At 43.1% G+C, this 22,641-nt stretch overlaps 3 protein-coding genes across 9 annotated transcripts in view; 2 read left to right on the forward strand and 1 right to left on the reverse strand.

The window, feature by feature from the left end:
• The window catches only part of LOC147998836 (uncharacterized), a 924,038-nt gene that overhangs the window by 527,147 nt on the left and 374,250 nt on the right, over positions 1–22,641 (reverse strand). The gene's annotated exons all lie outside the window — the stretch shown is intronic.
• Positions 1–22,641, forward strand: part of LOC147998853 (uncharacterized) — a 343,457-nt gene that overhangs the window by 38,032 nt on the left and 282,784 nt on the right. The gene's annotated exons all lie outside the window — the stretch shown is intronic.
• Positions 1,954–17,799, forward strand: LOC147998854 (disks large homolog 5-like). 5 transcript variants are annotated; one of them, XM_087595548.1, is made up of 6 exons: positions 1,954–2,135; positions 3,362–3,428; positions 14,244–14,403; positions 15,651–15,794; positions 16,425–16,587; positions 17,304–17,799. In XM_087595548.1, the coding sequence occupies exons 2-6, from the start codon at positions 3,362–3,364 to the stop codon at positions 17,331–17,333; spliced, it is 564 nt and encodes a 187-aa protein (XP_087451674.1). In that variant the 5' UTR covers positions 1,954–2,135; the 3' UTR covers positions 17,334–17,799. The 5 variants fall into 5 exon arrangements, with proteins under 5 accessions (XP_087451674.1, XP_087451676.1, XP_087451673.1 ...); XM_087595550.1 differs by having other exon boundaries at positions 1,957–2,158; XM_087595547.1 differs by lacking the exons at positions 1,954–2,135; positions 3,362–3,428 and adding an exon at positions 13,045–13,177.

Genomic DNA, 22,641 nt, shown 5'->3' on the forward strand with positions numbered 1-22,641 from the left:
TGTGCTGGGTGAAGTAGGACTGCAACTACTTGTTGGATTCATTGATGCAAATCTGCTGGAAGCTATTCTGTTCAAAGTCCTCAAATCTGAAAATGGCCAAGACACCAATGGGCAAGCACTGGGAGACAAGGTTTTGATATAGCCGGGGCCTCCTGGGAAGACTAGCCGTCCTGAGAGGAGTTGCAGAAGAGGGGATGTCTTTTGCTGACCTGTTTGGTACCCACTGTTTTTTTGCCAAGGGTTCCTTTATTACTTCTTGATGGAACCAGGCCTGCACATATCCAGTAAGCATTGGGGTGGAACCTAGGCTTGGTGCCCACATGCTGGCATCGCTGAGGGTGAAGCCTAGCCTATCACACTTCCAGACACCGAGTGCAGATGCCTGGGTTCCTATAGAATGGCGGTTCTTACCCTTCCTAACACTGTGACTCTTTATTTCAGTTCCTCATGTCGTTGTCATCCCAACATAAACTTATTGGAGAGCTACTTCATGAGTGTAACTTTGTTACTGTGAGGAACTGTAATGTAAATGTCTGGTGTGCAGGAGCGCTGATGTAGAACCCACAGATTGAGAGCAGCTGCTGTAGAGGATCAGAGTCCTCTGCCAGCCCTGGTGTTTGCAGAGATCCCCTGGGTTCCTAGTCTCCATGGCTTTCCCAAGGACAGGGTTTATTCTTGGCCGTCTCAGGGCCTGGGACCTCACAGAAACAGCCTCTCCCATGTCCTTCCTGTTGAGAGTATGGTTGGTCCTCAGCACAGTCCAGTCAAACAAGGCGCGCTATAGACACTTGGCCAGGGGTCTCCTGCAGTTATGGCCTCTGGACAGAGGGGTTTCTTACCTGGGGTGGGGCAACCGTGCCAGGTACAGGCAGTGATGCTCAGAGTCAAGACCTAGTTTTGTCTTATTTTCATAGACAAAGTTGCCCAGGCTGGCGTCGAACTTGCCGTGTAGCCAAGGATAATTAAACAACTGATCCTACTGCCTCTACCCCCCATGGCCTGGCATTGCAGATGAGTGTCACCAGAGCTGGCTTGTCACAGCTGCTATACGGCTCTAAGTCAGGGGCCTCATGTGCAGGAGTTTTATGACTGTGCCATCCCAACCCCGCAACCAGGGTTTTCACCTTTCTCCTGCTGAAGTCTGCTTAATCCTACCCTGGCCCCAGGACACAGCAGCTGTGGGAGACTCAAAGTCTGGGGCTTCAGCACAGCATGGGTACACAGCATGGCATGCAGCCTACACGGCTGTGAAAAAGCCAAGGAAGTGCTTCTCAGCTCACCCCCTGTAGGAGTGTCTAGCCCATCCTTCTCTCCATGGACGCAGACATCTGCTTCCAACTGCCCGACATGTCCCTCTGGTTTTGACTTTCCTGGATGCCATGTCAATGCCACCACACAGAGTGCTGCCTCTACTGGGGACACTCACACAACCTCTCTGGGGGACATCTGAGCCAAGCAGGGATTGGGTGCACTGCAGAGAGGTCAAGTCATGTCGTGAAGTACCTTGTCCCACAAAGGCTCACTGTTCAGGGAGTTGACTGGAAAAGTAAGCTTATGCCCCTGGGCAGGGTCCCCATAGGGAGTGTCCTACACCCTGCCATCAGGTCTATTCCTGGTGCCATGCAAATTCAATTTGCAAGACCCAATGCTCTGGAAATGTCAAGAGCTAACGGAAATGTACCAGGAAGTGCACACCACAGCAAAGGGAGAGGATGGCACAGAGACCTATGCTATGGGTTAAAGGGCATGGAAAGGCCACCTTGAGCACAGGGGTCAGTCACCTCTTTCACAAACAAGGCAAAGGTCAATGCTCTCAGCTCTGGGAGCCTAAAGGGCTCTGTGGCTCCTAAGCCCTGCAGCTGCAGCCAGAAGCAGCACTGAACAGGATGTAAATGCTGAGTACTGCGATGTCAATAAAACTTTATTTACAAAACCAAATTGGTGGTAGTGGTGGTAGTGGTGGTGGTGGTGGTGGTGGTGATGGTGGTGGTGGTGTCGGCGGACTGGTTCATTTCAAAGCATGCTGGAGTGGCATGGCCACTGAGCATCGGGAAACACAGAAAGGAATGCGACCGGACGCAGGGCTCCCAACACCCTAGACGTCGACCTATGGCACTGGAACAGGGTCCTTGAAGGTAAGTCTGGACAGTCAGATAAGGTAAGTACAATTTATTACAAGGAAATGGGACAAGATAAATCTTCTCTTCATCTCGCTATGCTTAAGCATCTTTAAGAGTGCAGGGAATTCATGTCTATCAGTCTGGTTTAGAAAAGTGTTTAGAGACAGCAAGAGTACACTCCATGGTTCCCTTACGAGGGTTCCAGGGATTCTGATATCTGGGTCAAAGTGAAAGTTAGGGAGAAAAAGGCTGTCAGGCAGGGCAAAAAGATTCCAATTTCTGGTCTCTTTGGGCTGTAATTTTTACTGTGTTCAAGGCCATGAATGCAGACAGGGTAATAACGAATACAGAACAAGAAGCTAGAGCTTCATTAAGACAAAACGAAAGTAAAAGTTTTGCCCTCTGCACCACTGCCTGAAGCAGGTTTTTCTAAGTCTTTTCCCGAGGATGGCATGTTGACCATTAGATTCACAAGATGATAATGACGAATTCACCTGCTTTTTCTTTTCCTATAATTAGGCCAGCATCGATTCAAGGTGTGGCCCAACCGACTTATTATAAAGGATGATACTGGTTGGTTGAAAAAGGTAGTAGCTTTCTATGAACCATATATTAAGTTTTTATGTATATTAAAATTAACATTGGAAAGAACAATGGTAGGAGAGGTAGCTGGAGGACAACTGCTGCAAATGCTTGCTTTTGAAAATGCTAATTAAGAGTACAGGAGAGCATTATTACCTATAAAGGAGGCTGGGGATAGTAATGCTTATATGAAGGCATGCAAGGGTATCTTTTCTGAAAATGGAAAGATGCATATTTGGCACGTATTGATCCAGATAGAGTTATTAAATTATATGTTTAAATACTCTTGAATATCCTACAGGCACTTTCGCTCAGGATGAGTTGCCTTTAGAATGGGTTTATATTAAATAAAACTTTAACCAAACATTAACAATTAATGAGGAACAAATTTCTTTAATTATTCAGCAAGGCATACAAAGACCTGTTACTCTGTGGGGATATGATTGTGCTGCTATTGTTTTCCCATTAAGCAAAGATAAAGGGGAATATTTAATGCAGATGTCTGAGGTTTTTCAATTAGCCATGATTTCTTACACTGGAAATGTTGAATTTCATCCTCTCCATAGTAAATTGTGGGATTGCTTTAAAAAACAAAAAAAATTTGATAAATACACTAATTTCTGTTGATCCATTACCATCAGCCCTTACTGTGTTTACAGATGGCTCTAAGACCAAGATGGCTTATTGGACCAAAGATTAATTTTGGGGACAAGAATCTTCTTTTGGGTCAGTACAACAAAATGAATTATTAGCGGTAATTAATGTATTCCAGGATTTTACTCATGATGTAAAAATATTATAGCTGAGTCCGCTTATGTTGTAGGAGTAGTACAGAATATTGCGACTGCTGTTGTTTCTACATCTAAGCCTATATTAAATGTTATTCTCACATATTAAAGGACTATTGTTATTATGAAACTCTAGAATATTCATTACACATACTAGATCACATTCAAAATTTCCAGAATCTTTAACACTTGGCAATCATATGGTAGATCAATTAGTGGCATTTGCTACCCCAGAAGAACACAGTCATAATCATGCCAATACAGGATATTTACATATTAAATATAAGATTCCCTATTCTCAAGCCAAACAAATTATTGCTAATTGCCTATGTGTCAGTCTTCACGTATAAAATGTATTCCATCTCAAATTAATCCCAGAAGGATGCAACTTAATACATCGTGTCAGATCGATATAACCCATATTTCTGAGTTTGGTCGCCTTTCACATATAGATGTAAGCATAGATAATTTTTCAAAATTTGTGTGGGCTACACCATTTCCAGGAGTACGCACTGCTCATGTTATACAGCATCTATTGGAAACTTTTGCTGTTATGGGACTGCCTTCTAAAATTAAAATTGATAATGGACAACATATATTTCTTATCAATATAAACAATTTTGTCAACGATATCATATTGTACATATTACTGGTACAGAACACAATACACAAGGACAAGCTTTTGTTGAAAGAATTCACCATACCCTGAAATGACAAATTATAAAATTAAAAAGGGGGAAAAGAGATGGCCTTATGCAACCTGAATGGAGTTTGCAGACCAGTCCCAGGGCTATATTGGCACAAGCATTATACGTTATTAATTTTCTTAATTTACCACAAGGTGAAGTTATATCAAGAGCCAATAGACACTTTGTTGAACTTCCCCCAAGAAGGCATGGAAAAGACAGTATGGATAAAAATTGCCCGGGATGCTGAATGGCAGGAAAGGACATCATTGTATATAGGGGAGAGGGTTTTGTCTCATTACAGGATGGGAGACTATTCTGGTTACCCGGGAGATGGATCCAAGCACAGAATAATAAGAACTGCTCCCTACCCTCAAAGGAATCCAGTTAAACCAGCTACATTTTCTCCTGATGGATGTTCTCAGGAGATGAGGAGGTGTCCTCCATTACTGAGGCCCTGGCTTCTCTTAGTGTCCACAAACAACAATGGATAAGGATCCGTGTAGTGACAACCCTATTACCTATGTGGGGTCAGGTGAAGCGATTAAGCACTGAAAGGAATAATTTTGTCTCCTTCAGGAAAGTCCTTTACGGCTGAGCACTTATTCTTAGCAATGTGTGTTTTACTCATGGTTTCTTCTGCTGCGGACAATGCCAGTTATCGGGCTTATATTGCTTATCATGATGAAATCCTACTACTTTTCTGTTAGTAAATATATGGATAATGACACAGAACATGATTGGAAGTTAATTCAAGCCTATTTAGAGGGTAATGAAAGTGCTTCAAAAGTAATTAATGCCTTGAAATATGATGTTCGAATGTCTTTTGGTAAACAGCTAGAAGATATGGAATAGCGAAATTATTGGCTGATCAATTGACAGGATTAGATCCCAAGGCTTGGCTTCAAAGGATTTTCCATAGCATGGGAGGAGCTAGTTTTGCCATAATCTTATGTACATTATGTATTATGTTGCTTTATTTTTACATGACTAAACCCCTACAAGGACCTTTAGCTATGTTATGTAAAGTGTTACTTTAAAACAAAAGAAAAAAGAAGGAATTGTTAAGACATAGAGATGCAGCTCCCAGGCAGGGTCAAGAAAGGCCTGGTGCCAGATTCAAGTAGGGGCTGGAATGCCGCCCTGGAGAAGAAAATGTTTTTCTCACTTGGCCTTAAATTATGTTCTGCTGTGTCCCGTTTTGTGGAAGTGGTTCTAACGCTCTCTTGGTAATGGTGAGTATATTTTGATTATAATAAGAGAGGTTATTTGTTATATGAATATTTTTAGAAGAAGCTTTCGTTTATTCGTCTTTCTTTGTTTAATCTTCCCTCATTGTTCCTGGTATCCTGGGAATAATGATCTTATGTTATCTTGACACAATGAAAATTGTAGTAATGCATATTCTTAGCTTAATAAGGATTAATAAAGCTTACAACTGCGTGCAGTTTCTTATGCCTTTGCTCTGCACCCCCTGTGTCCTGGGGGTATGCGACCATACCCAGGGCCCCAACTCACTACACATTGACAATGGGTCACCCCACAAAACACAGAAGCATCTACCTTAGTCAAAAATGGACATTTTATTGAATGCACACACTAACACTGATTGATCACATCCATAGCTAAGATACTAGGGGCAGATCCGTGGCCCAAAATACATTCTTCTAAACCTATGAAGCGAAAGAAAGAAAGAAAGAAAGAAAGAAAGAAAGAAAGAAAGAAAGGAAGGAAGGAAGGAAGAAGAAAAAACACAAAAAACTTAAGCTTCTCATAGGAACTTCGCAGGAAGTGTTGTCTGGCGGTCAGTTCTGATTAGGCCATTTTAGATGAAACACTGCATAGTGACCCTTAATGTGATGGGCCCTATATAAAGCTTTTTGCAATATTGGAATTTTAACAAACCTCATCCAGAACATACAGCAGAGGCAAGGATGTGATCACCATGTCCTTGCTCTCTATCAGGTTATTTTTATGTGTCCTTGATTGTCAGGCATAGAACAGCAACAATCTGAAATAGCTGGTAGACATGGAACAAAGTGGCTAAAACTATAGTTGTGGGTTACACACCTCAACTGTCAAAGGCTAATGCTGTCCTCAGAGACCTCGGAGGCCCCTCTTGTAAGACTATCTATTGGAAAGTGGAAGCAGGTTTATCTGAGTTCAAAGTGAACCGGGCCAGCCAGGGAGAGGGCAACATGGGATACTTGAGACCCTGTCTAAAACCAGCACAAAAACCAACCCTTCATTCAAAGCATCATCTATTAATTCTTTATTATTTACCACTTTCTCCCTACCAGCCTTTCAGTCTGGAATGGTAGAAAAGGACTGGGAATGTTCCTTCTATTCTAAGGACCTTGATCTCTCTTTCCTTAGGTCCACATTAAGAACACATGCAAATGGATATCACCATCTGAACAACTTAGTATCATCTACTCAGTATATCTAGCCTAATACTGTGCTGTGACAATCTCAAGCTTCCTTGAGTTTCGCTGAACTAGCAAGAAGTATGAAGTACTGAGGCCACACCCCAGTGATCCTTTCAAGGGGTTAGAAGAAAACCATGAGAGATGCTCCACTTCTTTGTCCTTAGATTAAATCACATTGACACAATGTGGGTGGACTATTTAACCAGACATGTTTCTCCCAACCCCACCTTTCTGAGTTCAGACCATGGCAGAATTCATGCCCCACCACCCTAGATATTGCGTTTTGTGATATGTAATTATTATTTAAACCTATGTATTAAATTTTGTCATTTTGTTAATTTTTGTGGTTTTCCCAGTCTTCTTTGATTAACTTTCCTAGTTTTATTAATTTATCCCCTGTGTTCTCTGGTATTTTGTCCTTCCCTTCAAACTAAAGTATTCCTTTTAGGATCCTCTACAGAGCTGTCTTACTGGTTACTCATATTTTGTTAAATTTATTTTTAGTATGCATTCGTCAGCACAGTACCTGGGCAGCTGCCTGCCCTCCATGGTATCAGATCTACTTTCCAAACAATAACGCTCAACTCTTACAGGCTGTGTAGCATCTTGACTGTTTTTGTTCCACTTGGACAGCCCTCAGGACCAGGCTCTCCTCTCCCTTAACCATGGCTGCTGTCCTCTTCCTCTCTTCTCTCCATCACACATGTTCTTCCTTTATTCTCTGGCAGCTTCTTCTTCCTTCTTCCCTCCTCATGATCCTCTCTAGCAAAGCCCTCAAAGCTCCCCTCCCCCATCTCTCTGCTGTGCAGCTGTTGGCTGTTGGCTTCTTTATAATCACAGTTAACTGGGAACAGGGTCAGTTATTTGGGGTTAACCAGTCCTGAGTTCCACAAATTAGCATTAAAATACAAGCAGAATTAGGCCAATCCACTACAGGGATTTTTGTTTGTTTGTTTGGTTGGTTTGGTTTAATTTTCATTTACCTTTTTACTTGTTATTTTATTTTTGGCTATTTTTTATTAATCGGTTATTTTATTTATTTACATTTCAACTGTTGTCCTGCTTTCCAGACTCCCCTCATCAAACCTTACATCCCGTTTCTGCTCAGCTTTGCCTATGTGACAGTGCTCCTGCACCCACACATATCCATCCCCACCTCACACCTCTAGGATCTGCCTTTGGTGGGGCTACAGGCCTCACCTTGAACCATAGAGCATCCTTGCATACAGTTTGGCTGGCAGTTTGGCCCCTGGGAGCTTGGGGATTAGGGAAAGAAGATCTGTTCAGATATTAAAGCCAATGTTTGCTGCATTCTCTTCTTTTTCTGGTTATAGGTGAAATTATGTTTGTGTGCTTCTCTTTTTTTAAATTATTGAGAGAAGATTAATTTCTTGGTTTTTCTTGGGTATAGTTTAGTTCATTGTCTTGGAGTTTTCCTCCTATTAGCCTCTGTTGTGCTTTCTTATAGAAAAGAATTCTTTAAATTTGGTTTTGTCATGAAATATCCTGGTTCCTCCTTTTATGGTGATTGATGATTATGCTGGATATAGGAGCCTGTGTCTGTATTACATCTGCCCAAGATTTTCTGACTTTTAGAATCTCTGTTGAGAAGTCTGGTGTAATTCAGATACGTCTGAATTTATTTGTTACTAGATATTTATACCTTACCCCTTTTAATGTTCTTTCTTGATCTGTGCATTTAGCGTTTTAATTATTATGTGAATGGAGGAATTTTTCTGGTACAATTAGTTTGATGTTCTGTAGGCTTGTTGTACCTTTATTGCCTTTTCTTTCTTTACCTTATGAAAGTTTGCTGCTATGATTTGTTGAAGGTGTTTACTGGATCTATGAACTAGAAATCTTAATTCTCTCCTCTATCTATTATCCTTAGGTTTCAACATTTAATTGTGTCCTGAAATTCATGGATGTTTTGGATTCAGTAAACCATACATGTTTATCTGAGATGGGTGTTTTGTGCTTTGTGGAATGACCTCCTTGACCCCAGGTTGCATGAAGAATCTCAGCTGACAATGGGGACATAAATCATGAGTTTGTGTAGCAAGACCCAGGCCTCTTCCAGGTTCTTAGATATTAACTGAGAACCTCAAATACAGTAGTAATGTGATAGTGTGGTGTGAATCTAGTTACTCTTCTCTATTTTGATATAGATGACTCTTTGTGTGTCATGGTCAGCTTATAATGACTAGAAGACCTAAGCTTGAGAATAACCAAAGACTACATTGCTTCTCTAGCAGCTGAGCTTTTAAAAGCCCTGGGGTGACAGCAACTGTTGGTGGACATTCTGGATTATTCCTTGTGTACTTTAACTCTCTGTGTCACTTCCACCATGAGTAAGTTAGTTCAATTCCATAAATTGAAAATCCATCACCTGGAAGAAATACTCTTTTTTTTTAAAGATTTATTTATTTATTTATCATATACAAGTACACCGTGACTGTCTTCAGACACACCAGAAGAGGGCATCAGATCTCATTACAGATGGTTGTGAGCCACCATGTGGTTGCTGGGATTTGAACTCAGGACCTCTGGAAGAGCTGTCAGTGCTCTTAACCACTAAGCCATCTCTTTAGCCCAAGAAATACTTTCTGAATATGATCTGAGATTGGCCATGGAAAAAGGGTAGCTTGAACTGTCCCACCTAGGTTCTGGGCCTGCACAGGCCTGCTCTCCAAAAGAAACCTGTGTTCACAGCTGTTGGCTGGCTAAGAAAGATTTCACGAGACGTGATACACAGCCCTCGGACTTCTGCTTCAGTCATCTGCACAATTTTTCCCGGACGATATCCTCATACCTCCAGCAGGCGGGTGATGAAGCTGTCCACTCTCAGCTCCCCTTCAGCCATCTTGTGGGCACCAGACTCTCCTCCCTGCAGCAGGAACAAAGGCTTCTCCTTGGTGGCTGCAGCAGCAGTGGTGGTTTGGCATTCTCACCTAGGAGGCCCTATGCCTTTCTACCCCAGTTCCAACTCACCTCAGGCCCGGGCCTTCCCCCCATCCACTTCCCACGGAGCAGGGAGAGCAGCACCCACTAGAAATAAAAGGGAAGCCCTTGGTCCTGCCAAGAGTGAACCCCCAGTGAAGGGGCTTGTTGGGGGGGAGGGTGGTAATGGTGGGAGGATGAGGAGGGGAACACCCATATAGAAGGGGAGGGGGAGGGGTTAGGGGGATGTTTGCCTGGAAACCCAGAAAGGTAATAACAATTGAAATGTAAATAAGATATACCCAATTTAATAAAGATGGAGAAAAAATAGAAAGAAAAGGCACACATTTAAAACAGAAGAATATGGACCCTAATTTTAAACCACAGCTCTGTCAATTTACTATACCTTAAGGAAGCTCAGAAAAGCAGGCCAAACAATTAATATTTTCTCGGTTTAAGTAAATAATAATGTCCGTTTCTTGCTATTGTGGAGGGAATTAAATAGATAATATGTAATCATGGAAGTTTTGAAGTACCATCCATTTTTCTGTTCATTAAATCAATCTTACTCATTTCATTGATCAAATATGTATGTTTTCCGTTTCACAGTTTTATGTATAATAAAACCAGTATAAAAACCTTCAGAATATTCAGTTATTATAGATATTTGTCATTTCTTACAGAGGGCAACTATGATTGACTACACCCAATTCTATAAAAAACAAAACTCAGGAAACCTGGCCCTTGGCAGCAATGAATCAAGAAATATCTCGGATGGTGGGGCATGAATTCTGCCAAGCAATGACCTCAGATAGGTGGGGTTGTGAGGAAGATGTGTGGTGGAATAGCACACTAGATTCACGTTGTATCATCTTGATTTAATCTAAGGACAAAGAAGTGCAGTATCTCTGATGGCTTTCTTCTAACCCCTTGAAAGGTTCACTGGGGATTGACCATAGAACTTCATTCTTCTTGCTGGGGCAGCAACACTCAGGGAAGCTTGAGATTGCCATAGGCACAGTATTAGGCTAGAAATGCTGAGTAGGTGATACTAAGTTGTTCAGATGGTGATACCCATTTCATTTGTTCTTAACGAGGACCTAAGGAAAGACAGATCGAGGTCCTTAGAATACAAAGATCATTTCCAGTTCTTTTCTACCTTTCCTGAATGAAAGACTGGTTGGCAGAGAATGGTAAAAATTCAAGAATTGGTAGATGATGCTTTGAATGGAGGGTGGGTTTCAGTGCTGGTTTTAGACAGGTTCTCAATTACCCCATCTTGTTCTCTAAGTTGCTCGTCCTGTTCACTTTGAGCTCAAATAAAGCTGCTTCCACTTTCCAACAGGTCGTCTTACAAAGGGGCCTCCAAGGACTGTGAGGACAGCATTAGCCAATGAGAGCTGAGGTGTGTAACCCACAACTATAGCTTTATCTGAAAGACCCTCAGACAGAGGAGACTCTCGCTCCAGTCCTGAGGACAATCACCACCCCATGAACACACAGGACTCAGTCTTGATGTAAAAACAAGAGGTTTACTTTGGGATACCAATGCACTGGGGCTCGACACGGTCCTCACGCAGGAGGGATGTGAGGAGCCTCAAACAACAGAAATATACAGCTTAAAATGTCAGTTAAGATTACACAGTTTCCTTAGCTCAGCTATTTCGTGCCAAGGATAACTAGGCAGATGTTTCTCGTCCTGGAATTCCTGGGATAAGGCCGTAACCACATCAATGCAGCTATTTCAGTATGAAGGACGTCTGACTTGATATATGTTTTCTTATCCTGGGGTTCCCAGGACAAGGACCAAGGATATCTGTCTTGGCAGGTGTTTCTCTTCTGGAGTTCCCAGGACAAGGCTATAGCTATGTCAGCCTATAGCACAGCTGCATTCAGTACCAAGGACATCTCACTTCTATAGTGGTCAGTCAGCTTCCCAGAGATGTTTCCTGTCTTCTAATTGCCCTGCAGTAAATATGTTCTGTACCCTCTGTTCTTATGGTCCGGCAGCTTCCTAGAGAGTGGGTGGGAATGTGCTTTCTTTACTTTCTGGTCTATTGTCTAATGTGTAGGGGCTAAGCGAGGGCCAGCTTAAAAGATTCTCATTCGTAAGAAATGGCTGTACTGATAGCAAACGGGGATCTTTCATATCCACTTTCTTCCAAGTCTACCAGCCATCTCAGATTGTTGCTGTAATATGCCTGACAATCAAGGACATAGAAAAAAAACTTGATACAGAGCAAGGACATTGTGATCATATCCTGTGTTGTTATGTATGTTCTAGATGAGGTTGGTTAAAATGACAATATTGCACAAAGCTTTATATAGGACCCATCAAATTAAGGTTCACTATGCACTGTCATAGCTAAAATGGCCTGGTCAGAAGTGACCACTGGATCACTCTTCTGTAACTTCACATGAAAGGCTTGTGCTTTTTGTGTTTTTTTATTTTTCTGTTTTTTCTTATTTATTTATTTATTTATTTATTTATTTATTTATTTATTTATTGTTTTATATGTTGTCAGGAAGATAGTTCAAGTCATGGATCTGCCCCCAAAATCTGAGCTTTGCTACCAATACTGTAAACAGTATTAGTGTATGCATTCAATAAAATAACTTGTTTTTTTTTTTAGTAGGATAGATGCGTTTGTGTTTTGTGGGGTGATCCATGAAACAGGAGTGAAGATGCTTGTTTCTTACTCTGTCCACTGAGTTATGTCTCTAGGCTTGTCCAACTCCTTTGGCTGTACCCCCCCCCACACACACACACATTGCTGACTATTTTATTTTTCGGATGAAATCAGACGTTATAGCTTAGAGAGGCCTATAAGCAATCCTGCTTTTGTAACTTAGGTGCAGAGAGGAGAGCCCCACACTCAGCCTGAGGGTGCATTCACTGGTGGATCCAATATTTCAGTTTCCTCTGCTAACAGATCACCACATTGTTGCCAGGACCATAATGAATGCAATTCTTTCTCCTAAGGAATCCGGTGGCAACTGTTAAATGTTAAGCACAAAGCTTCAGGTTGTACCTATAATACACACCCACATCGCAACCTACCCTACAGGCTATTTCTGGGTGTGATTTCATGCACCTGCACATGATGAGACAGGAGACCTCTTTGGCTACTTATAGTAACTGGTGTGATTTCTCAGTAATCTTTAATGGGTAATATTGCTGACTGAGGAGAATTTGAGGTAGGATGAAACATTTCTGTGCAGGGATTGGGGAGGAAGCACTCATTTAGATATATAGCAATGACTTAGGTTTTTCCAATCAAGCCTAGAGCCAAATTTGGCTTTGGAAGCATGTGGTGCTCAGTGGCTATGCCACAGGGAAGTCCCCTGAAAAGGGCACATCAGCTTTTGCTCAGTACAGGGAGAACATTAGCAGGGAGGCAAAGTCTGTTCTCCGTGACATCAGCCGTCCCTTCCTGGACATTCTATTGTCTCCTAGAGAGACCTTGGAATCCCTGTGATGTCACCAGTATCGTTGTGACAACCAATTCCCTACTTTTTCTCTTATTGTCCAAAGGATATATCCACAGGCATGTATGCCCGTCTTTGTAGGCGCTTTGGGAGAGTTGATGTTGATAGAGAAGAGTCTAGAGTGAAGCAAACGAAACCTAAAGGTAATGATGGACACAGGACATGGGGAATGTGGAGTAAGTTCTGGGCAGTGTATGTTGAGCTTCCTCTCAGGGGTGAGTGTGGGGGCCTTCAGCTGGCCTTTATAGCAATGGGCCACAACCACTGGAACATCTCCACAGATATTGAATTCCATGATTATCACAATTCCTGAAAGTCAAGGTTTTCACATCATTAGTTTCTCCATAACCACATGGAGGATATGGCAATGCCTATGCTATTATTGGGTGAACTTCTAGTCTTTACTTTTACAGTGCATTTGGTATGTTAAATTGATATAATAACACCATCAGGAGGCATGGAGGGTATAACTTTTCTGAATTAAACAGGGCATCAATGTACTTCACTTTCATTGCTTCTTTAAATTCAGTGACTATCTGACAGTAGTAAGAGGGAGAGAACTGTGCTCCTGGCATGACCGTATATTCTTAGAACTCCTTTGACTACCTCTGGCTGACGGGGCCAATCTTACCTTCATATATTAGAGGTTCTGTGTGGCAGATATTTTTCTACAGTAGCCAAACTATATGGAGCAGGTAGAGAAAGAGCCTGTAACCTATTGGCACTTCTGGGGCATTTGTCATTTCAGTAGGGGGAATTAATAAATCTGTTGACCATGTCCTCCCCCTACATGACTTTTTAATGCAAAGTTATTGGACTAGAGTAACAGTGTAGGATATCTGAGTATCCCTGATCAATCAATTCATTGTGGATGCTGAATTGATGATCTGACTTCTGAAACCAGAGGGGTGAGGGTCCTGAAACCAGGTTGTAGCCTGCGTACCTGATAATAATCCTGGAGAAGGCATCTCTCTGGTACTTGTAAGCCTGTGTGGGCGGGCATAGGGAAAACCTGGCTGCTTACATCTCTTGGTCTCTATATAGTAGTGGGGGAACTGTGATCCACTTAGGATGCCTCTTACACATAGACCAAACTCCTTGCAGTGACACTGGCTTCCAAGCATGTTCTCCTGTTTGGACCTCACTGTGGTCTGTGTATGCTCTATGCATTCACCCCATGCGGGTTCACTTGTGTTCTTCTACCTACAGCGGCCTGCAGACAGACGTCATCCCCTGAAAATGTCCTAAACAAGGTGCAGGACAACGAGGAAGAGGAGAGGCTGAATAGAGAACTGGAGCTAACTACCAAGGAGAGAAATGAGCTGACAGATCGCCTCCTTTATGTGACAGGTGGATCCATGAGCAAGAGGTATGCATTGCTCCAAACAAACGACCTTGTTCTAAACCTCATCTCCCATAGATAGGAGATTCAGAACCTGACCCTTACTGAGGAGTGAGATTGAAAATGGACTCTCTGATTCTGCCTGTTGAAAATCTGAACTTGCAATCTGAGTGAAGATTTCAGGGATAAAGTCACTGGAGCATGAGTTCCCAGTGTACAATTGGAAAGCCCTTGACAGGTGGTAGTTTTGCAAGGTTCTGGGTGCTGTGAGTTTGTGGAGAGTGTTTGTGCTTGCTAGGAAGGTGACTGAACGCTATCATCTCCTGGCAGCAGCCTTAGGTGACAGGTCCCACAGTGTTCATATCAATGCTTAAGTAGAAGGCCTGAGGCTCTGGCCTGCTCCTTCTTGTCTCTGTGCCTTACACTCTGAGACAGTAATGGTGCATGCATTTCTACTGATTCTCATTGTGCTCTTTCCATATTTGTCTCTCTTTCTCATTCTCTGAGTCTGTTTACTTTTCTTTTCTTTTTCTTTTTTTTTTTTTTTTTTTGGTTCTTTTTTTCGGAGCTGGAGACCTTACTTTTCTTTTCTTGTGGGTGTGCCCCAGCTTGTGTGTCTGTGTGTGCACAGCTCTGCATGCATGTGCACAACCTTTATATGTTTCTCTATCCCTCCACCTTTGGAATTTAGGGGTCTGTTTTTTGACCTCAGGATTTACCTTTATAATAGTTTCATGGAGGTGTAAGTGCTTTATTTTGGAAGCCCCACTTTCAACAGCACAGTTCTTTGCCTGTGTAGTCACATTTGTCTATACATTTGTATGCCTTGGGCAGATTATAAGTTTGTGGCAATATCTGGTCTCATCTCCAGAATTATGTGTACTGTCTGCCTCTAGAATATTAGTTATTCGGCTTGTAGCATTCCACTTGTCAAAACAGGAAAAATGAAATCAGAGGTTTCTGGATGTGTGTGTGTGTGTGTGTGTGTGTGTGTGTGGTTGGGTAAGCTCTGTGGCCTAGGCTCTTGACAGCATAACAGGTTTGAATGCAGATCCAGCCCTCCTGATTGAAAAAAGTGAGCCAGGGAACCCTTTATCTGGGTGCTTAGCTTCTGTTGTCCTGGGCACACAATTCCAAGTTTCTGAAGCTGAAGAAGATCCAAATATGTAGAATTCAGAAAGTGTCCTTCCAGGGCTGGGGTAATACAAGACATAGCCTGAGTTCATATAGTCCTAAACCTTGATGTTCATTGGGTTCTATCTTCCTGGGGCCAGCCCCTACTTCAGGCCAAATCCATTTTATGAAAACTTGAAGATAAAGGAGAAAGAGGTCATGTCATTACTGCACAACTTAGACACAAAGAACATTGAACATCGTGAGAAATTTCAGGAGCTCAAGAAGGAGATTAACTTCTATCGGTAAGTACTGGTCAAAAGGGCCCATCACTTGTGGAATATCCATTGCTGCCTCTCTTTGTTCTGGACTGGAGAGCCTGCAGCTCTGGGTCCATGTCTTCTGCTGTTTAAATATCACTGTGCCGTGGGTCTTTTGGACTCAGTTTCAGTTCCATAAGAGACTGTGACTTCTCAGCACAGTGTCTATGCATCTTTAGAAGGCTCTGGATAGAACTATACTGATTCAGGCATCAGAGTGTTATTAGGCCGACCTGGGCCTCTGGGGTCATACCAGGTTTAACAAAGCTCAATGTGGGGACCACATGGTTAGCATGACCTCCCTTGGTTCTACTGTCCTCTTGTGGTTGTTTACTGCCTACTAATTGATGTTGCCCAGATGCATTGGGCTTTCATGGATAGTTGTAGATTCCTTGTTCTTTTGGAGAGACATGGACTGTTAGGTGCTTGGGTCACAGAAACAATTTATTCTTCCCTGGATTGGCCGTTTGCTGTTTGTGGAGCAGCCTTACATGTATGGAGATGTATTCTATGAAGTCTTTATGGGTATCTGGGTCCTGGTGGAGTTTGTGGGATTTGGCAGTTGGAATGGGAGGAAGAGGCTTCAGGATCTTACTATGCAGAGTGTGTTTCCAGCAACCTGCACAGCCGGCTCCTGATGGACCAGGCATGTATGAAGAAGAAGTTGGTCACATTGAAGCAGGAGAGCAAGGAGTTAGAGCGATATTTGTTTGAGTTGAACCCGAATGCTGAAGACGAACAGGAGAAGACCAGCAACCTCCAGACCCAGCAAAATTTGGTAGGAACAAGCAGCTGAGTCAGATTAACAATGTCTGATACCATTTGCCTATTGGATACATCTTTGCTTCCCCTATCATCTTTCTAATCTCCCCACACCCAATCAGTCACCCACCTCATGTGATAGAGTTATTCATTGCTCTGTCTATGCACAAGTATTCTGGGATGTTAACCACTTTTCAGAAACTGAATTATGGGCAAGTACACTTCTCTGCCCTTTTTGAAACTGCAGTCCAGAAATGGTGACAGAGGAATAACATATCACATGACTGCATCTCCCTGTCATAGATTGGATGCTATGAAGAGTTTTGAACGAGTTCTTGGTCGTGTGACAAAGGTCATACAGGGGTCATGTGATGGTTGGAAGCACCTTGTAGGGATAAGAACCAAGTGCAAATGGCAAATGAGTCCTGGTCTTTGGCTTTGATCTCAGTATCATGTGGCCTTCTACTTTCTTCCTGCAACCCAGTTAGGTCTCTTCTCCTTTCCCCGTTCTTGGTTTTCACTGGTAGAAGTTTGAGGAGCAGCTTGTTCTCCCACAGTACTGTGAGGGTTGTTGGTGACTTTCCCCAGGCTGCAGAGATATCAGCAATGATTTCAGTGAAAAGATCAGTGCTGTCTGTCCAATGCAGCTGAAGGGACAGAAGGCAGCAACTTGACACCTGGTATGCGTGTCCCCACTAAATCAGTGTCTTAATAGCTGCCTTCTCCTCCCAGGTCTCAGGAACTGCAGGAGACATGGAATAGGACAGATCCCAAGAAGACAGCCCCCTGAAGAGTGAGTTTCTCTGTCAGGAGTTCCCTGCTGACGACAATCCTCAACAGTCAAAGACTTTTTTGGGGAGAATATTCTTCTTCTCAGTTAATTTCCTCATTGTATAGAGACCCTAAATTTATGTATCCGTATGCCAGCCTGTCTCATTGAGGTCTTTCTCCTCTCTCATACCGACAACACCATTTGAGAGACATCTGAGGGGACTGCCTTGACATCTCCCTAGAGGAGAAACAGCACTACAACTGTGTTTCTAAATGTTCATTAAGAAAATGCTGTTAAGAAATGTTTTTGGTTATGATTTTCATTGAAGTTTTCTTTTTGTTATTTCATAGTTATATATTCTTGTTACTGTTTTTCATTTTTTATACCATTTTAGTTGTTCATTTTATGCCTGTTTTTTGTAAATTGTATTCCTTATGAATAAAAATTGATTTGTAACTCTTGACTCTTAAGACCATCTTATTCAAGGGTCCTTTCCCCTCCTGTAGACTTAGAACTGACAGCTGGATATGGATCTTTGCATGGTCCAGGCAGCATGAGTAAATAGGGAATTTAAAGCCACCAAGCTGTACACAGGGTGATAGTGTCTTTTGTGTGGATAATGTGACTTTTTTTATGGACACACACTTTATGATGTAATCACTGACATACTGTATCCATGCTGTCATGTGTTCTGCTCATCCTAATCTATATCAGTCTACAACACCCATTCCTTATTGACTGTTTGCCCAGATATTGAGTAACACACACTCATGCCTGTAGAGCTGCAGAAAAAATGACAACTTTCACAAAGGAATATAGAATAATCCTAATCGAGAACCATGTGCCTCGGTTTTTCTTACAATACAGCATTAGTATTAAACCACAAAGATAATGACCATCAACGTCATTTTGGGAAATAGGTTTTTATAGGTGCTGTTTCATTTGATCATTCATATGCTGTGTTTTTTATTGTTGCTGATTATATTTATTTTTATCATGTAACTCAATGGATCTTTTTTTTTCAAATGTATGTCTGGGCCACTCCTGAGTGCATTTCCCTCATGATCCAAAAGAGGGAATAGCATTCCCCATTGTAGATGATTGTTAGGGACCATGTGGTTCTTCTGAGAGAGCAGCAGATGCTCTAACCTGGGAGTCATCACCACAGCTCCTGTAGGTAGCTTTTGTCCTTCCAGGGCATGTGCTATACTAGATGGACGCCATCATCTCCCATTAAGGAGAGAGATCTCAGGAGATTTGTATGTACAGGTGGTTGAGGGGTGCCTGCTCAATGTGGTAGCCTGCTAGGCATCCACACCGGGCTCTGGTGCCTCCACTGCTCATTGTGCATTCTGCATCATCCTCCAGCATCACTCAGTTTCAATTCCAAACAGAGATTTCACTTACTATCAATGATCATATAGATTATGCACATCTGATAAAATACAGAAGAGACTAGCCTCCTTCTACAGGCCAACTTGGCATAATGAATTCTTTTGATAGAAAGCAAGATAATTATCTTAATCTATGCAGTTTAGGGAGGTCCTCAAGAGCATCCATAGTGAATGCAGACTGCAGCTGTGACCACATGTTTCTTTTGCAGAGCAGGTCTGTGCAAGCCCAGAACTTAGGTGGGATAGTTCATGTTTCACCTTTTAATGGAAATCTGTGATCGTATTGAGAAAGTATATTTTCCACGTGACTCATTTACAATTTATGGAATTAAACTGACTTACTGAGAGTGGAGGTGACTCAGAGAGATAAAGTGCAGAAGACTTATCCAGTATGTCTGCAAACAGATGCTGTCTCATTAGGGCTTTTCAATGCTCAGCAGCTGGAGAAGCAAGGGAGAGGCATTGGTGACTCTCAAGCTTAGGTCCTCTAGTCATTATAAGCTGAGCATGACACAAAAAGTCATAGGTATCACACTAGAATCTAGTAACTAGATTTAACCAACCTACCACATTAATGCTATGTTTGGTGGTATTTTTTGCTCTCTTAGGACCTGGAAGAGACTTGGGGTTTTCTAGTCCGACTCATAATTTATTAATCTTCCCAACACTATGGGCTGTGTTCTGTTAATGCTAACAGCGGCATCCAATACCTAGGATATTTTCTACTGTCATGTGTGACGTGAGACAAAACAGTCCCTGTCATCCCTCACCTGAATAAACTTCCTTAGAGGAGAGTGTAGTTGGAGGGTCCTTCTTTCCTCTCCAAGATCGAGAAACATTTCCAGTCTTCAGACAAGTGTGTCAGCCATTGTCCAGTGACTGTCTTGAGATGTCCACATTGTCAGCGGAGTGAGGGCAGGGCAGGGCAGGGCAGGGGATTGGGGCAGGGCAGGGCAGGGCTGGGCAGGGGATTGGGGCAGGGCAGGGTAGGGCAGGGGATTGTGGCAGGGCAGGGCAGGGCATTGGGGCAGAGTCCATGAGATGTCAGTAGGCAACAGGCCAGCTGGGGCTAGTGTGGGTACAGGGCTTCTAGTGTGGGTGTGAGAGGAGGAAATTAGGAATGGTCAGATTCTGATGCAGCACATAGGCCGGAAGCAGCTTAGATCATCTCAGTGCCATATAGGGACATTGTAGACACTGATGGGCACTGTGGGGATGGTAGGGTCCCATATAGAGCTCTCTGCAGGTGTCAGGAGAGCATACAGTGGCTCTGTCAGACTTATGACAATCAGGCAGGCACTGGGTGCAAGTGAGAATCATGGGACAAGCCCTGTGTGCAGCCTGGTTTTGGGACATTCCCAGGTGTCCCATGGACTGCAAATTAAAGGCAAAGGACACAGGGAAGCCAGCAATTCCCATGCACAGGACATAAATACTTGTAGATCTTTCTAGAATTTCCATAGACTATCTGTCACTAGTCCTCATTATAGAAGGCACCAACATTCTGCCCTCTACTTCAACTTGGTGAGACAGTTATTCTAACTCCAGCAGGAAGGCCTCAGGGAAGACAGTAAGAACTCGCAGGTCACCCCTTTTACTATTGAAACAGGGTCTTCCTATGGAGCCCAGAGTGGCTGTAGGATCCTAATGCTCCTGCCTCACAGTGACTAGAATTCCAATCCACCCTCAAGAGCAGTTGATTCATCGCTAGATCAGACTAAGGACATGTGAGGCCCCAGGGTGCTAGGATTACAAGGGTCCTAGTAAGTTTCTCCAGCCTAAATTACAACCTGAGTCGGTGCTGCTATTTGGCAATCTGCCTGATGCCCAGTGACATCACACCTTGGAACTCTTTGTCAAAAATAAGCTGTTATGGGAATGAAGTAGCCACACAATAAACACTGGTCTGGACACTCCTAGGTCAAGAATCCCCTGTTGGAAATGCCTTGGACCGCAAAATTTTAAATTCTAGATCCTTCTGGGTTTTAGAAGATTTATAAATACAAAAAAAGAAAGATGGGCATAGTAATTTAAGCCTGTGATCCCAGTCATGGGAAACTGAGTCAGAGTGATGGAAGACTGTAAGTTCCAGGCCAACCTGTGTTTCAAGAAAAAAAAAAAGGCATGGTGAAGGTTCCACTCAAGTGGAAACCAAAAGGGTTTCACATGGGGCTGCCATCCACTGGTCACTACATCCACTCTCATCACCACAGCCAAAGGCAGACACTGGGGAACATTTCCCACTGTCTCTCTTTGGGATGCAATCCACCCCATGATTCTATGTGAGGAATCCCCCAAAGGTTGCATCCTGTGAGGGACCTAGAAAGTTCCAGGATTGGGAGAATTTAGGAGTTTATAATTAGGGATGATCTACAGCTGTGGCAAAGCCTTTTCCCAGCACATGGCAGCACTAGGTTTGCCCCCAACAGTAAAAATAAAATCCCCCAAAATAATTCAAACAAAATGTCATGAAGCCTGCGCCCTGAACAGTCTCCTCAAAAGTGCCAGGAACCTGGGTCCACATTTAGGACCCAGCACGACCTGTGTGACCCATGAGAAGGGATCTAATATGGGAATTAGTACAGTATGACTTATCCTTGTGGATACCTTTGGTGACAATAACCACCTGACCCCTGAAAACCCATCTACCTGGGGGGCTCAGCACTCATGTCACCCAAAAAGCCCAGATCCTAGGGCCAGCATGGGCAGGTGGTGAAGAAAGTTTGTCTCTTGTGAACATCAGTTGCTGCTCCTGACTTGACTCTATCCTCAGGAGACAATGTCACTCCAGAAAGTGTGGGTGTCAACGGCTCTTCCCAGGCCAAGGCTGGAATACTGCTTAAGTTCCACAATGCACAGCAGTGCTCACTCTAGAGCTAAATCTTCTACAGCTGAAAGGGGTGGGTGCTCTGCTGGCCACGGCCGTTCCCTGCAGTATTTAGTGCACTCAGAGTGGTGCTTCAGATGTGAGGGACTTCTTGAGGCTACTCCCATGGAGAATGGCAGATTCATCAGAACGGGGCACAGGGTGAGTTCAGAGCACAGCTGGGAGGAATTTAGGGATGCCAAGCCATGACTAAGACCAGATCCTGGGCTGACAGGCACTTGTGCTGGAGAACTGGCATCCAAAGTGTGACTGCCTGAATTCCTCTTAGACCAAAAGCCCTGGATCTGAGCTACTTTGGTGCGTGCTCCTAAGTGGGGTCCCAGACACAGCTCAGAATTGGGGCTGTGCATGGACTTTGGTGCTGGCAGCAGGTGGCTTAGCCATAAAGTGCCGAGCTTTCCCATCTGTGCCCACTCAAACTCCTCTGTTTCATTTTAGGTGTGTTTGGTATAGTTTTGAGACAGGGTATCTTGTAGCAGCCCAACTCGCTTTGAGCAACAATGTAACATAAAAATAACCTTGAATTCAAGATCCTCCAACCCCTCTGTCCCAAGTCCTGGAATTAAGACCTCCAGCTGTGACCATTTTACTGTAGCATAGGATCCATCTGTATTAGAGTGAGCTTTGGAAATACTGGAGCTCCGACTGTTCCTTAGAATTCAGGTTTCCTTAATTCTTAGCAGGAGTTTTGTGATGATGCTGATGAGAGAGTCAGGAGTTACACTGGGAGAGGTAACAGTCCTGGCAGCCCTGAGTGCTCAGTGAAAGTCAAGACAGAAGCCTGCTGATTAGCACCTGAGTGAAAGTGGGAGGATTCAGAGTTCAAGAACAGACTCAGTTACATACCTAAGACCATATTGCAACATTTTTGTTTCATTTTTGGCTTGTTTTCTTTGAGACAAGGTGTTAATTTATAGCCCTGGCTGTCCTGGAACTCACAATGCCTCTACCTCCCAAAGGATGGAATTAAAGGCATGTGCCAACATGCACTGCCACTAAATAATTTTTAATTAAACA

This window comes from Rattus norvegicus, chromosome 19 (assembly GCF_021556685.1).
Source record: "Rattus norvegicus strain SHRSP/BbbUtx chromosome 19, alternate assembly SHRSP_T2T, whole genome shotgun sequence".
NCBI classification, from domain to species: Eukaryota; Metazoa; Chordata; class Mammalia; order Rodentia; family Muridae; genus Rattus; species Rattus norvegicus.